Source organism: Sylvia atricapilla, chromosome 27, assembly GCF_009819655.1.
Source record: "Sylvia atricapilla isolate bSylAtr1 chromosome 27, bSylAtr1.pri, whole genome shotgun sequence".
NCBI classification, from domain to species: Eukaryota; Metazoa; Chordata; class Aves; order Passeriformes; family Sylviidae; genus Sylvia; species Sylvia atricapilla.
In genome coordinates, this window is record NC_089166.1 from 4,094,528 (window position 1) to 4,110,661 (window position 16,134).

Here is a 16,134-nt window from a genome sequence, read left to right on the forward strand (position 1 = left end):
CTGTCCTGTTGTCCAAACAAACCCCCTTCCCAGGCTGATGCACCTGCTCCTGTCCCTTTCAGCACCTCCAGGTGCCCCCTGTGTCCCCAGGACCTTGGAGGGAGCAGCAATTTCCCACCACACCATCACTCTTTGTGTCCGCTTGGGTCTTCCCAAGTTTTTTTTCCCCGCCCACCACCCTCCCAGTGGACTCCAGCAGTACCCTGGAGACTGACTCAGCTGTCTCAGCTTTGGATCCCACATCTCTGGCTTCATGTTCACTCCTGCTAAGCTCCTCCATCTGGTTCAGGCCCCCCCAGGATGATGCTTTCCGAGGCATTAGCAGTGGATCCAATGATAGTGCCATCAGCAGATTTCCTGGCATCAGATTCCTCTGGAACATCTTTAACCCCAAACTGAGCACTCTGACCCTTGCACTGCCCCTGTGGGGCCCTCTGGCGTTGGCAATAACCCCATAGTCCGACCCAAATCAGCCAAAGCCCTGCTTGGGCCCTCCCCTCCGTCTCCAGCTTACACTGGGAAATGCCAGCATGGAAAATGCTACGTTTGGCCCATGCCACACCCTGTGAGAAAGCCTAAAGTGACCCAAATCAACATCATTCTTTGAGCAGCACGGCAGGAAAGGGCCAGTCCCAGCTTTGGGGTGAAACCTTCCCTTCCACCCGCCTTCCTAACCTTGGTGGTGTCCTCGGTGTCGGACTGGGTGCTGGTCTCCTCGTAGAGGTCAGACTCCTCAGAGGCGATGGGGACCTGTACCGTCAGGTTGGGGTTGTTGATGAAATTCATGTGGTCCAACTCATCCATGAAAATGTGCTCCTTGCCTGTGATGCCATCCAGGTACCCCGACTTGGGCTCCAGGGCCGAGTCCATGTGGTTGAGCACAGAGTTGTCCCTTTTACTGGGGTCCTGCTCTTCTTCTGGGGCCACCTTCTTGCCCTTCCAGAGGCGGCGGAGCAGCCCGAGGAGCGTGGCCTTGGCGAAGGCGATGCCGCGGGTGATGCGGCCAATGGCGATCTGCAGGTTGTTCATCTCCCCGTCGTCGTCCGACGCTGCCAGGCTGTCGGCGCTGAAGGAGCTCAGCAGCAGAGCCAGAAACAGGTTTAGCACCTGGAGGGGCAAAGCAAACCCCAGCCCTGAGGTCCAGCAGGTCTTGAGTTTCAGTATTTCCCTCTGGAGCTGCAGGGATCACTCCTGGCTGGGGAGAACCCCCTTCATGGAGCGTCTCACGGGCTCTGCCCTGCCCTCACTGGCTCTGGGGACTGCGGAGGGGCCACTCCTAGTTCCTGGAGGACACGGACATGTTCCTTCTCAAACCCCTGGGGCCCTGATGCCTTCAACCTCCCCCTGGTCTCCCACGGTCCTGCAGATCCCTCTGCAAGGAATGCCAGTCATGGCTCTCAAGCTCCGCTGTGGATCCATGGGTGTGCCCCTTCCCTTAGTCTCTTGGAGCTCAAGGAATCCCAGGGGGACTCCTCAAGCCTCTGGTGCTTCTCCCCACCACCCCCAGGGATGCACCCCTCAGCTCTTGCAGCTGCCCCATCCCTGGAAGTGTCCAAGGCAAGGTTGGGCAGGGCTTGGAGCAATCTGGGAAGTGGAAGGTGTCCCTGGCCATGGCAGGGGGTGGGACTGAGTGCTCTTTAATGTCCCTTCCAACCCGAATCAGTCTGAGATTCCATGATTCTGTGATTATGTCCCTTCTCTCCCCAGAATGAAACCTCCTGCTTGTTCTCTCTGCTGCAGCTCTTCTCTCCTCTTCCCTGGCTTTGGTAGCTCAGATGCCCAGCATCTGAGGGTCTCCCACACCCTGGAGACATGGAGGAGCCTAAACCCCAGCTGTGACCTCATTCCTGTGTTCCACCCAGACTCTGTTCTGCCTCATCAAAGCAATGTTTCACCTCAGCACTAGCCAATAAATGCTCTGTGTAACTCCAAGCATGGGCTCGTGTGCTTCCCCTTTTACTTCACCATCCCAAAACGTGACTGGACCCCACCACGGCCTCTCCTGGCACAGCTGGGGTCGCTCCCTGCCAGAAACCTGGAGCAGCTCGGGAGCAGAGGAGTGGGACAGGCACCGCCGTGGAGCGGAGCAGGGACAGAGCCGGCCCACAGCTGTCGGTGTTTGTGCCGTGCGGTGCCAGCAGCGCATCTGAGACGGGAATTAGCTGCTATCCAAGGACACTGCTGTTTTCACATGGCTCATGCCATGTGCCTTAAACCACGTCTTTAAATAAATCCCCGCGGGCCCAGCAGTTGAATGCCCCCGTTAAGTACCAGTTACAGTTAATGGGCGCCGCTGGCTCTGTCTTTGTTGGACAGGACTCCGTTACCTTGTCACCCGACTGACTTCCTCCCTTTTCCCTGAATAACCCCAAAGGAAATGCTCAAAGTGTCATTAAGAGCAAAGGACAGGTCACCTTCTTCCTGCGCAGGGGAAGCGCGGAGAAACGTACACCTCCCTGCCCCGGGATACTTGGGAGCCTCTGGGACGGGCTCCAGGACTCGGAAATACCTGAGGCACGGCCACGAGAGCCTGGCAGAGGAGGGCACAGAGAGCTCTGGCCGTGTTTGTGCTCCGTGTTTCTCTGCTGGGCTGGAAATGGAGCCCGTGCAGGAGTTGCAGAGCTGCCCCAAGGGCTGGTGCAGCTCAGGGAGGGGACACCCACGCCTCTGGGATGGGGACACCCACGCCTCTGGGATGGGGACACCTGCACCTCTGGGAGGGCTGTCACTGACCCCACCATCTGAAATTGTGCTGCCCCTGTGTCTTCTCTAGAGCAGTCTCCTGGAGAGGTGGATAGACTGTGCTACTCCAAAAGTGAGCTCCAGAAGAGGGAAACTTTCCAGAGCCTCTTTTGAGGCCCTGTTTTTGGAAGGCTCTGCAGGGAGCCCCAGCTGTGATTCTGTGAGTCTAAACTCTTGCACTCCCTGCAGATGGTTCTGGAGAGGCTCCTGCTCCTTACAGGTGCCCTTATGGGTGATTTTCAGCCTGACCCAGCCTTACAGCCCCTGGAAAGGTGGCATCACAAACCTTTGCTGACTGGTGGGAGATGGGCAGCCTGGGGGGACACGGGGCTGCTCCCCTCGTTTGCCCAGCACAGGCCTGGGGCAAGGTCTGCAGCCAGAGGCTCTCCCTTCAAAGCCCCAAATCCCTGGCATGAGCCAGGGAAGACAAGAGGCAAACAAATCCCAAATTTCTGCCCTCAAAGTGGGACACTCCAAGCTGACTCGAGCCGAGGGCTGCTCTGAGTTTCTCCCCGGGCTCCTTTCAGAGCCTCCCTGGGGACAGGGGTCAGCAGCTCCCGGGGGCAGATAGTTTTTCAAAGCAAATTCCAAAGGGATTACACAATCCCGGCAAGTAATAGGAGCGAGTCGACGCTTCCCTCCCCTGCCCTGCTTCTCAAGAAGGGAGAGCAGGGCCCACGCAGGCTGCAAAACAAGCTCCAGAGCTGCCAGCGCTGGGGTTACCAAGTTTAGAAAGGATTTCACGCTCGCCTGGAACTCACAAACCTGTAGCTCAGGCAGCACAGGCAGCTGGGGGGAGCGGGGAGGGTGGGGGCAGGATGGGGTCAGGGGGGCAGGGGGTCCTGTAGATACAGGGAAGGAGGTTGGCCATCACCAGATGCCACCTGGAGCACGGTGAGGACGGGGCAGTTTGGGGATCTGCAGGAGACCTGGTGGAGCGGGGGGGTGCTGCTCCCTAAAGCACCTGGAGCAAAGGGTGGGATGAATAAATGGATGGATGGATGGATGGGGCTCTGCCTCATCGGTAGAGTGGGAAATGGGGCAAGAAAGCTGGAAAAGCCAAGTGGAGGACATAGGGCAGCTTAAACTGAGCTGTGTTTTATCCCAGAGTTGCTCCTGCCTCTGCCTAAAGCCCATTTGTGTTTTCTGTGCCTCAGTTTCTCCCCAGTTCCCTGGTCTGGTTTCAGCTGGAGGTCCCGTAGGAATAATTTCTCTCTCTGTTGCACACAGAGCTGACACAGCCCATCCCAAGGGCCTGGGGAGGGAGGAGAATCCCAGCTCCCTGCAGCTCCAACCAGACCCTGCCCATGGGCACAGCGCTGTGGAAAGGCTGAGCAGGACAGAAGTGTCCCCACCCTACCACCCCCTCTGTCCCTGCCCCCAGTGAGGGACCCCCGGCCCCAGCCTCACCACGAGGTTCCCAATGACCATGACCATCATGAAGACGATGAGGCACATGGTCTGGCCGGCCACCTCCATGCAGTCCCACATGGTCTCGATCCACTCCCCGCAGAGGATGCGGAAGACGATGAGGAAAGAGTGGAAGAAGTCGTTCATGTGCCAGCGGGGCAGGGTGCAGTCCACGGAGATCTTGCACACGCACTCGATGTAGCTCTTGCCGAAGAGCTGCATCCCCACCACGGCGAAGATGAAGACGATGATGGCCAGGACCAGCGTGAGGTTGCCCAGGGCACCCACGGAGTTGCCGATGATCTTGATTAGCATGTTGAGGGTGGGCCAGGACTTGGCCAGCTTGAAAACCCTGAGCTGTGGGGGGCAAGAAGAGAACGAGGGTAGCTCAGGGTGTCATTGCCACAAGGTGCCAGCAAGGCTGTGGCACTGCCATTTGGCCCTCTCAGGGCTGTTTGATCACGGCAGGATGGGTTAAACCCCCAACTGCTCTGACTCCGACTTCCCTGAATATTTCATTTGACTCAGTCTTATCTTTAACAGGGGCCAAGTTGATCCCTCCCAAGCTGAGCCTCCAGCATGAAGGAGGCTGAACAAGTCACCCCCAGCCTGTCCCTGTCACTGCCCAGGTGTCCCCTGGCACGTACCAGGCGGAAGGAGCGGAGCACGGAGAGTCCCTGCACGTTGGCCAAGCCCAGCTCCACCAGGCTCAGAGTGACGATGAAGCTGTCGAAGATATTCCAACCCTGTTGGAAATACTCGTAGGGATCCAGAGCAATGAGCTTCAGAACCATTTCTGCTGTGAAGATCCCTGTGAAGACCTGTGGGAAGCACCACCCTTGATCACTTGTTCATAAACCAGTGCTGAGCTGTGGGGTGGGTGGGCTGGGCAGCTTCCCTCTTTTTTTGTGTATTCCCAAAGCATTTCACACTGTTAGGGCCAGCTCCAGTTGGGAATGAGCTCCCCAGATGCTGCCCAGTGTGGCTGGTGAAGCCAGACTGGGAATACTGGTGACTGATTCCTCTGGAGGGACACAAAGGTGTTAGCAGCTGGAAATTAAAAATAAAATTTCCTTGGCAAAGAGACACCTTTGGAATGACTGGGAAATCACAGATGCCCAGCACTGGAACTGGGCTGCTACTGGGATGCCCCTGTCCCTCCCTGAGCTCTGTGACAGCTGAGCTGGATTTTAGACATTGCTCCTTTCCTGGGACCACAACAGCACCTGCACTATTGTGTCACTGCAGAGAAGGCTCAGGCAGGTGACAATTGAAATCCTCGCTGCAATTCTACGGCACAGCACATGCAAAGGGCCTGGTGACAGATTTGGCCTGACTGGGGATGGTGTTGGGACAGGTCTGTCCCCTACTGCTCCTTCATCCCCGAGGTTATCCCCACATGTCCCTTGCATGCCAGCCCACAAATGTCCCCTGTCCTGCTCTAGTATCCCAGGGGATTGTCCATACGTGTCCCTTCCATGCCAGCCCACAAGTGTTCCTGTCCTGCTCCTGCAGCTGCATCCCAGGGGACTGTCCCTACGTGTCCTTTGCACGGCCACAATCATCCCTTGTCCTGCTCCAGTATCCCAGGAGATTGTCCCCACATGTCCCCAGCATGCCAGCCCACAAATGTCCCCTGCCCCGTTCCTGCTCCCATATCCAGGGGATGATCCCCACGTGTCCCTTGCATGGCCGCCCACAAACATCCCCTGTCCTGCTCCTCCTGGCTGATCCCTGCCCTTGTCCTTGACACCCTGCGGTGGGACAGGCAGCAGAGCTGCAGCAGGCAGGGGATGTGGGGGAATCCTGTCCCAGTGGGATCTCCTCCACCTGCTCCGGTCCCCACCTGGCCCTTCCCCAGCAGATCATTCCCCCGGGGGTGCCCCCGCAGCCAGACTCCGCTCCTGGCTCCAAGGAAGGGCTGGAGCCGCCTCAGCCCGGCCGTGCCTTGAGCACCGGCCCATTAATCCCGTTGTATTTCCTGAATGAAACCAGAGCCAGTCCCGCCCGCCCGGGCAGCGGCATCTGTCACTCCCGGGCTGCGCTTCCAGAGGCGCCGGCAGGTGCTGGAGCAGGGCACAGCGGCAGCAGAGGGATAGGAGCTCTCCCATTCTTTAGCGCATTTCCCACCGCTGCCGGGGGGCTCCGGGCTTGTCCCACCAGCAGATCCACCCAGCTCAGAGCCATTTGTCGCCAGCTCCGAGCAGGAGCAGCCACAAAATGAACCTATAAAATCAGGACAGCTGAGATTTACAATGATTCTACTGGGCAAATCGCTGATTATTATTAATTTTAATGCTGCGTTGTTGCTTCCCGCTCAGTGGGGACCTGTTTGTTCCCACAATCTGGAACACCTTCTGCTCTGCCCCGTGGCCACCCAACGTTTCAGGGACACTGTGGGGTCACCCAGGGCTGGGTGTGATGCAGAGGGTGGCTCAGGATGCACCAAGCCAGGCAGGGACTGCAGCAGGAGAGGAGCAGGGAATGCTAGATCCCAACCTCACACTGGTGTGGACCATCCCGCAGCCCAGCCCTGTGCAGGGTGCTGTGGGCAGAGCTGCAGCTGGGATGTTTCACACAGCAGCAGAGGGGGATCTGCCCTCCAGGATGGGGGCTGGGGCTGCTGGGCTCGAAAGGGGAGGGATGGAGCTCCCTACCAGGTTCCCCACGCTCAGCACGTTCTCGAACTCTTCTGTCATGGGGTAGTGCTCCATGGCCATGAAAAGAGTGTTGAGCACGATGCAGATGGTGATGCCCAGGTCCACGAAGGGGTCCATCACCACCAGCTTGACAAACTCCTTCAGCTTCACCCATGGAAGGCAGCAATTCCAGACCAGGAATGTGTGGGCGAATTTGTACCACCAGGGTGGGCATTTCTGGTGAGCTTCTTCCAGCTCTGAGAGTGGGAAAGGAAAAGTAGGGGATTATCTTGTCCTCACCTGGATGGGCAAATGCTGACCCTCAGGAGAAGTTCTCCTGTGGTCCTGGACCAGCTCTGGATGATCTATGATTTTAAATATCATGGCATATCCTGATCTGGAAGACATCCACAGGGATCATTGATCCAGCTCCTGGCCCTGAACAGACACCCCAAGAACCCCACCCTGGGCATCCCTGGCAGCGCTGTCCAAAGGCTCCTGGAGCTCTGGCAGCCTCGGGCTGGGACCATTCCCTGGGGAGCCTGGGCAGTGCCCAGCACCCTCTGGGGGAAGGACCTTTCCCTGAGCTCCATCCCAACGCCCTGGCACAGCTCCAGCTGTTCCCTTGTCCTGTCCTTGGTCACAAGGAGCAGAGATTGGAGCTGCCTCTTGGGAGGAGCTGAGGTATGACTGTAGGCTCCTCTTCTCCGGCTGAACAGTGACCTCAGCTACTCCTCATGTGGCTCCTCCAGATCCTTCATCATCTTCTTAGCCCTCCTTTGGACACTTCCTAAAAGCTTTAGATCTTTTTTATATTGTGGCACCCAAAAAATACAGGGGCTAAAAGGAGGAGCCTTCCCATGCCCAGGCACAGAGGTGATGCAGACCTGGCTCTCCAAACTGGAGAGGGATGAAAAGGCAGATAAGCCAGAAAACTGTGGATCCAATCCTTCTCCCAGCCCCTGGCGAGGATTTGAGGTGTCTTTGCCACCCTGAGACTGCCAGGACATCCAAAGAGACTGCTCTGTGCTGACCAGAGGGTTTTGTTCCCGTTCTTGGGGAGATGGGGGACATGAACTGCTGAGTTCATGGTGCTTTTTGCTGAAGCTGACACAGCGACTCCTGGGAAGCTGCTCAGCAGTTCCCAGATGGCTCTAGAGACTCCTCTAATCACCTGCAATCCCATTAATTTGTGTGAGATATTTGATTATTGCCTCCAGGCATCATCCCAGTGGATTGGGATGAAAAGTCTGGCTTGAGCATCACTGACCCCATACAGAGATCCCAGGGCTGGAGTCATCCCTTATGTGGGGCTGGGAATTTGGGACAGTCACTGTCACCAACCCAGGCCCTGAAGCACTGACCAGGACCCTCACCCAGCGGGACATACCTTCCACAGCATTGGAAATGACACTGATGGCACTTCCCACCCTCTTCTCCAGCCCTGGCCCATCTTGGTTGCCCACAGTGAGGTGGTTGAGGTCCAGCTTCTCCGACTCATAGGCGGGGTTGAACTGGGAGGAGAGGAAAGAGGGATGCAGAGTTATTCCATGCTCTGAAAGGCAGAGCAGGCAGAAAACAGGAAATGGTCTGGAGGGACCTCCGGGTGCAAGGTGGGGACCCCAGAAATGCTTATAGGTCCCAACCCATAGTGAGGTGGGCGCAAGGCTGTCCCCTCAGGAGGTTGGTCAGGGTGGGCACCCAGGGATGGCAGGGGCACAGCTGGCACTTACATCAACCACGGTGTCGGATCGCTGCAGGGTGATCTTGGGCACCACCTGCCCGTTGCAGTCCTTGGCCTTGTCCTGGTCACTGCTGAGGTCCGAGCTGTGCCCCTTGCCGGCCACGCTGCTGGGCAGGGAATCGCTGCTGGACGCGCGCTCCTGCAACTGCACAACCCCGGCCCTGTCACCCCTGTGTCCACAGCCATGGGGACATCCCACGGTGCCTGAAGGCTCCAAGGGGGTGGGAAAACTCCTTCTGTCCCTGGAAGTGGTGGATGGATGAGGCTTGGAGGAACCTAGGGCAGTGGGAGGTGTCCCATGGCAGGGAGGGGACTGGATGAGCTTTCAGGTCCCTTCCAACCCAAGACATCCGGGGATTTCCAAGCCTTTCCCTTTCCCTTTCCCTTTCCCTTTCCCTTTCCCTTTCCCTTTCCCTTTCCCTTTCCCTTTCCCTTTCCCTTTCCCTTTCCTTTCCTTTCCTTTCCTTTCCTTTCCTTTCCTTTCCCTTTCCCTTTCCCTTTCCCTTTCCCTTTCCCATCCCTTGCATCGTCTGCACTCAGCTCTCCACAGCTGAGTTAGATCTTCTTAGATTTAGTCAGGGAGAATAATTCCTAAGGATGAAAATGAGCAAATATTGGTTCTTCCAGCAGCAAACTTTACCCTTTGCAATGGGCTCTCAATCCAAAATGGCAAAGAAGCAAAATTCTCAAGCCTCTTACTGAAATGTGACCTCTAGGATTTTTGCACTTGCACAGAATTTGAGAATGTTTGGATCAAAATTTATTTATCCCCCCAAAATATTATATTATCACATGTACATTCATGTACAATTATTTCCTTTTTTTTTTTTTTCGTTTTGTTTTGTTTTGTTTTTGGTTTCTGTCTTTTTCTTTCCAACAGTGCTATTAAATTTGAAGTTCCAACCCTCCTGCAATGAGCATGGACACAAGGAAACATTCCAGGTTTCCTTGGCTCCCGTAGAACACCACGATCTCCCTGGTGAGGTGCAGGGTGTCTCGAGCCCTTTGTTGTGTCTCCAAAGCCAAGGGTTTGCTGACACACTGAGCTGTGCTGCCCCATCTTCCCTGAATGCCTCCTTTGTGCCCTGGTGACACGGAGCTGGGGCTCCTGCCAGGCTTCCTGATGTGCTGCAGGAGATCGACAGGAACTTCTGAGGCCTTTTATGTCTCTCACCTCCTCCTATCAAACAACACCTCACCCCTGTGCTGCTCCTCTCTGCTGCCTCCCACTGCACCTTGGGCTGGCATTTGGATGTGTAAATTTGATATTTTCAGCTTTTTTTGTCCCCACCCATGACAGTATCTCAGTTTTTCGATTCAAATATGATGCCCAAAATAGTTACTCCATTTTTTCTTTACTTCCTATGGACCAAACAGAGTTTTACTTTGGATTTTACACCATGCTTGTTGCTGTCTCCATTTCCTCTCCCTATTCCCAAGACCCCTCATTTTGGCCTCCACTCTTCCCACTCACCAGTCTTTCCTGCTCCTCTTGCTGCTTCTTCAGCTGCTCCATGAGCTGCTGGAATTCCTCCTCCTTCTGCTGCTCCTCCAGCATGGTGGCATCGTTCTGCTCGGCATAAGCCATGGCCACCACAGCCAGGATGAGGTTGATGAGGTAGAAGGAGCCCAGGAAGATGATCACCACGAAGAAGATCATGTAGGTTTTCCCTGCTGCCCTCAGTGTCTGTGGGAAGAGGTGGCAGGGATGTCACTGTGTCACTTTGGTGACACTCCCAAGAGAAGGTGCTGCCCCTGGGCACCTGGTTGTGGTAGGAGGGAAATACTTTGTTCCTGTCTTCTCCAAGGCTTGGTTATTGCCCAACAGACCTTCCTGCAGGTGCTGGCACTGGGTTGGGACTGGTGAGAGACAGAGAGAAGCCTTGGTTGCCAAGGTTCCAAAGGGCTGGGAGCGATGGAGGTGTGATCAGTATTCCATCACTGGTTTGCTTTGCTCAGCCCCCACCTTCTCAGGCCTCACCTTCAGGCCAACATGGTCCTTTTCTGACTCATGATCTGGGCAAACCTTTCCAGAGGGCAGAGGCAGCCTTAGGTGTAGGATCCCTTTCACCTGGCCAGCCTCTGGAGCTGGGGTCAGCTGGGGTTTTGTGGTGCTTCCCTAGAGGACAACTCAATGAGGGGACAAGTGACCTGGCTTCCCTTTATCCTGTCCTTCAGCTCGAGCCAGAGATGCTCTGGACAATCTGATAAATCCCTGATTTCCATGACAGAGCTGACAGCATCCTGGGAAATCCACTGCACTCCCATGTTAGGGAAGTAGTAAATGGGACCATCCCCATCTCCACTGATCCTGCCTGGATCCACAAACCACAGGAAAAATACCCACAAGCTTCCAGTCAGTGACTTTCCACCTCAGGGGCAGCACGGAAACAAGAGGAACACTTGCACAGGGAAGGAGGGGCAGAGCCTACCAGCTGGAAGAGGTTCTCCCAGTAGTCCTGGGTCATGAGGCGGAAGAGGGCCAGGAAGGCCCAGCTGAAGGTGTCATAGCTGGTGTAGCCATAGTTGGGGTTCCTCCCAGCCTTCATGCACTCGTAGCCCTCGGGGCACTTCCTGCCAGGGGGACAGCAGGGATGAAACCCTGGCATGGCCCCGCAGCCAAACCCATCCCTATGGAGAGGGGGTGCAGCAGGGGGGATGCTCCCCTCCAGGGTGAGACAGGTGGGATGCCTGGACTGACACCATCTGCCCCTGTGTGATACCTGATACCCCCAAAGCTGATCCAGGCAAGATGTCAGACTGAGACCCCTCAAGCTGATACATTTGGGATGCCTGAACTGATTGCACCTGAAGTTGATCCAGTTGTGATGCCCACACTGATACCCTCGAGCTGATACCCTCAGAATGCTCCAGCTGACAGCCCCAAAGCTATCCCCAGTTGGGATGCCTGGATCAATATCCCCTCAAGCTGATACCATTGGGATGATCTAACTGATAACCTCAGGATGGTCCCCAAGCTGATCCATTGGGATTCCTGGACTGTTCCCCTGCAGAGCCATGTTCCCAGCCCCAACCCTGTCCCATCCCAAGCATCAGGGATCCCACAAGCTGTGCCAGCTCCCTGTCCCCTCCCAGGGATCCCGAGGGAGGGGGTCTCACTCACCCAGCATCGCTGCTGTTCCCACAGAGCAGAGCGTCGAGGGCTCCCTCCAGGAAGTAGTAATTGGCTTTGCAGGTGGGGAAAGAGTAAGGAAGATAAATAATTAAATAAATAAAGAAATAAATAAGCACAAACATTGATTTTCAAACTCCTGGGTGCAACTTGCTGTCAGGGAAATTCCTTGAGTCCCAGGGGAATTTGCTGACTCCTAGTGTCAGGCACATGGGGTATCTACTCTCTGTTGACTTTGTTGTTTGTCTTGGCTCTGTCTCAGGGAGCTCCTGGGATTGTTTCATCAATCCAACCGGGTCTCTGTCAAACCTGGAAAGAGCTCTGGATCTGGTCAAGGCCAGGCCACCTGGAAAATGGGTTAACGTGAGATCAAAGGATCAGGGCTGGCCTGTTTTCCTGGGAAATCAGCATTTGCAGGAAGCACTGAGCATGGGGCACTGCAGGAAAACCTGGGGAAACTGCTCCTGCTCCATGGCTGCACCTTCTCCTGCTGCTCCCATTGCTGGTGGGGACACCCCCACCCTGCTCACAGACCAGGGGTCCTTAAGGCTCTTCCTTTCAGCTCCCGCATGTATCCAGAGCCACAGGAGCTGCCAAGCAGTGCCACCACAGGTCATCTGCCCCAGGGACACAGAGGAGCACATCTGCAGACACCCACACCTGGATATGGCAGAGGGCAGCTGGATCCAATCCTGAACATCACCCAGCACGGCCCTCCCAGGACTTCTGGAGCTTCCTGAATCCTCTCTGGCTCTGCCTGCCTTCTTGCCACGAGGCTTCTCTTTGTCCAGGGAGGAAATACCCTGTTTGTGCAATTTCAGGTTTTAGCCTGGCCCCAGCAGCTGCTCTGCTGCACCCTTGGGCAGTTGCTCTTTGCACAGAGCTCATCAGATCCTATGTATTGAATTTTCCCACTACCAAAACCTTCCTGTAATGAAGCCTGGAGCTGATTGTTGGGCCAACCAGCTCAGCTGAGACCCAGCCCGGCCTTCTGAGCTCTGCTGAAGGTCCTGAATGAGCCATGGAGCATCCCTGTGGGGGACCCTGCTGCCCTGCAGTTCTACCAGGCAGCTTTGCTGAGATGTTTACATTTTTCACGGAGTTTAAAAACTCAAAACTGAAGAACAAACAAAATTCACCACACTTTGGGCAAAATTTTCAAAGAAGGGGTAGGAAAGGAGCAATTAGACCTTCCTGAGGACCTGTGCTGGTCCCACCTTTCCCTCCCTCCACTCCTGTGGCTTTTGTGGTGTTGCATAAAGAGTTGATTTGGCACTGTGGTGCCTGGGGAAGGTTCCAGATAGTGAAAAGTGTGTTAAAAATGTCATTCCTGCGTTTTTTCCTCTGGTTTTTCACCCGAAGTTCCACCTGCTCCTCAAGGGTTTGATCTCTTTGCAGTAACCACCCTGATGGGATATTGGCCCTGACCAGCAAGTGAGAGAGATGGAGACACTGGTCCATCCAAACCTTCCTGTTGTGAAAGCTTCCTGGAAGAGCTTAGCTGGCCCAGGTGGAGCTCATTTTTCCTGTCCAGGGGGATTTGATCTCATCTGCCCCTTCTGTGAGGGTGCACAGCCTGTTCCACCCACCAGCCTTGGCAGGAAGGTCCATGTAAGCCAACCTTGGAGCAGTCAGGACGAGCAGGAAACTGAGGAACAAACCAGGGTGAGGGGTCAGAGAAGGGGCTGCAGGAGCTTTACCTTCATCGTTGATGTAGGCATCAAAGTCAAAGGTGCTGTTGCTGGTGAAGTTGCCGGTGAAGTTCCCAGTGAAGTTCCCAGTGAAGTCATCCGTGAAGTCGTAGAAGGTTGAGTTGACCAAGGTGTCGTTGTCCAGCCCCAGATCCTCCAGGAAGGTGCTGTTGGGGGGAGGCCACCGCACACACTTCTGCCGGAGGTTGCCCATGAAGAGCTGGAGGCCGATGAGGGCAAAGACGCTCAGGCAGAAAACCGTGAGGATCATCACGTCCGAGAGCTTCTTCACCGACTGGATCAGAGCCCCCACAATCGTCTTCAGCCCTGGGGGGAGGCGTCACTGCTGAGCTGATTGCTCATTTTTTAATTGTGGGCAGCAGGCTGCGGTGTCCCCAAAAGGTACTGGCTTTGGTGGGGACGTGTGTCACCACTGAGTTCAGCCCCCAGCTCTGTGCTCACATCACATCCCAGCTCTGTCCCCACACATGGCTGGGCCCCCAGGACTGTCACCCTTGGGCTGGTGCTGGTGACTCCCCCATCCCAGACTTGGGATATCCAAACCAAAGCCCATCCCAGCCTGGCAGCCATCAATTCCTTTAGATTTTCTTTTTTCCCTAAATGCCACAATCTGGCTTTTTTTTGTACCAAACTACTGGAGCGAAGCACTTCAGAGTGAGACACAGAGAAGCTCTTTGCTGGCCCAGCTGGATGATGCTGGGCACCTCTCCCAGCTCCAGAAAAGCCTCTGCAGTCTAACTCCTGTCCCTGGGTGCTTGGGAGCCCAGCCGACCTCTCATCCGGATCCCTTCAAGCTGGAAAATCCCTAGTGTACCCAAGTGAAGGTGACAAAGTGACATCTGGATTAGCTCATCTCTCTCCCCAACATCACCGTTCCCTCCCCAGAGGAGGCTCATCCACAGATCCTCAGTGGGATTTTTCCATGGAGGATGGAGTTCCTATCAGCCAAGGTCTACGTGGATGATGGGCAATGCTGGGACATCCCAGTGTTCATCTTCAGAGCTTCTCTGAGCCCAGAGCTTTCTCACATGGAGAAATTCTCCAAGGAAATGATTTTTAGCCCTGTCCTCCTGCCAGCTCCTCATTCCCCAAACTATTTAGGTAAAATCCTGTTCTCCAAGGGCCTGACCAAGGTCAGATGTTCTAAACCAGCTTATTTTTGCCACTGCTATTCCTGCAGAGCCCTTGGGGATGTCATTCCAGAAAGAAGCAACAGTTTACATTTTGCTCAATGCAATTTTTAGCCTTTTTGATGAAGGAAAGAAAAAACATTCAAATGTGAACCCTCACTATCTGGAGCCTGCAGGGACACCACAAGGATTTATTCACCACAAGGAATTTTCATTTTCAGTTCAATCTCATGCTTCAGATTTCTGTGTGCTTGCACCAGGTGTTGAAAGCACAGTGTTGAAATGGTACCAAATTTGGAAACTGGCAATCAGAGGGATTTGATAAGGTGCTCCTCACACGAGTCTGGATGTTTCAGGTGATGTTAAACCAATACCTGTTAAATATCTCAGCCTCAGCACCAGAGCAGCCAACAATGGTCACAAAACTGAGTCTATAGCTTCAAAAATGGAGAAATTTAGTTTATCAAACCCATAAATCCACTGGGAGCACAAATTCCCTTAATTCATCTCCAAGGAGCCTTAAAAACATCACATCTGCTCCTTCAGGGGCTGCCAAACAACCTGATGAGTGCAGCTGATTTCAACATGTATAATCAGCAGGACCTGACCCAAAATCTGAATTACGTGGAAAATTTATCAAATACACATTTCCTCTGTTTTCTCTTGGAGCTGCCAAAAGAACCAGGAATTTTGGGGAATAGTGGGAATACCTGAGCTCAGGGGAAGGCACAGAGAGGAGTCCCCTCCTCTAAGTCCCACCTGGTATCACCGTGATGGTTTTCAAGGCACGGAGGACACGGAAGGTCCTGAGAGCAGAGATGTTCCCCAGGTCCACGAACTCGGTAATGTAGCTGTGAGACAGGAGAGGGAAGAGTTCCAAGGGCTTTGCCTAGGACATTCCTTGTTCCTCCAAATTTCCCTCCTGTCCTCCCCATCCCACAGACTCACGCCATGGAGATGACCATGAAGTCCAGCCAGTTCCACGGGTCACGCAGGAATGTGAAGTCATCGATGCAGAAGCCTCTCGACAGGATCTTGATGAGAGACTCAAAGGTGTAGATCCCAGTGAAGGCATATCTGAAATGGGACTGGTCACTCAGGAGACACTTGCCCAGGTCCAAGGTTTTGTTCACCCCACCCAGGGGGAATATCTTGAGGAGCTGAGTTTAAGGCTGATGGGTTTTTGGGGTGCTTCAGCACTGGGAGAGGTTTTCACCTCACCCTGTAAGGTGAGTCGGGACATTTTGAGGTACCAATCTCTCTGGTGACCATTCTACAACACCTCTGTCCCTGCTGATGTCCCACCACCCCCATGCTCTCGGTAAAGCCCTGCTGAGACCTAAGTGTGCGGAACCACAGCAGAAGATGCTGGATTTCCTCTCTCCCCTGGGTTGTCCATGGTCCTTGGACAGGTGGATCAGCTTGGCCTCTCCAGACTGATAGTGCTGACCCATTCCAGTCCAACCTGCTCTTCAGGGCTCTCCAGATACGGAGACCCCACCAGATTTTGGGCAACTCTGAAACACTCTCCCTCTTTGATGCCCTATAGAGAGTGTGGACATCCCTTCCGAAGGCCACCAGCTTCTCCCAGTGACACTTCTCCTACTCGGAAGGGTGCCTGGGT

At 54.8% G+C, this 16,134-nt stretch overlaps 1 protein-coding gene across 1 annotated transcript in view; it reads right to left on the minus strand.

The window, feature by feature from the left end:
- The window catches only part of SCN4A (sodium voltage-gated channel alpha subunit 4), a 42,681-nt gene that overhangs the window by 14,627 nt on the left and 11,920 nt on the right, over positions 1–16,134 (minus strand). Inside the window, exons 5-16 of the mRNA XM_066336851.1 lie at positions 15,459–15,587; positions 15,270–15,361; positions 13,369–13,686; positions 11,660–11,723; positions 10,968–11,109; positions 10,010–10,222; positions 8,525–8,680; positions 8,182–8,305; positions 6,810–7,048; positions 4,800–4,973; positions 4,153–4,509; positions 676–1,107 (exon numbers count right to left, since the gene is read on the minus strand). Of these exons, the coding sequence (XP_066192948.1) occupies positions 676–1,107; positions 4,153–4,509; positions 4,800–4,973; positions 6,810–7,048; positions 8,182–8,305; positions 8,525–8,680; positions 10,010–10,222; positions 10,968–11,109; positions 11,660–11,723; positions 13,369–13,686; positions 15,270–15,361; positions 15,459–15,587 (2,440 nt within the window). The remainder of the gene's footprint in view (positions 1–675; positions 1,108–4,152; positions 4,510–4,799; positions 4,974–6,809; positions 7,049–8,181; positions 8,306–8,524; positions 8,681–10,009; positions 10,223–10,967; positions 11,110–11,659; positions 11,724–13,368; positions 13,687–15,269; positions 15,362–15,458; positions 15,588–16,134) is intronic.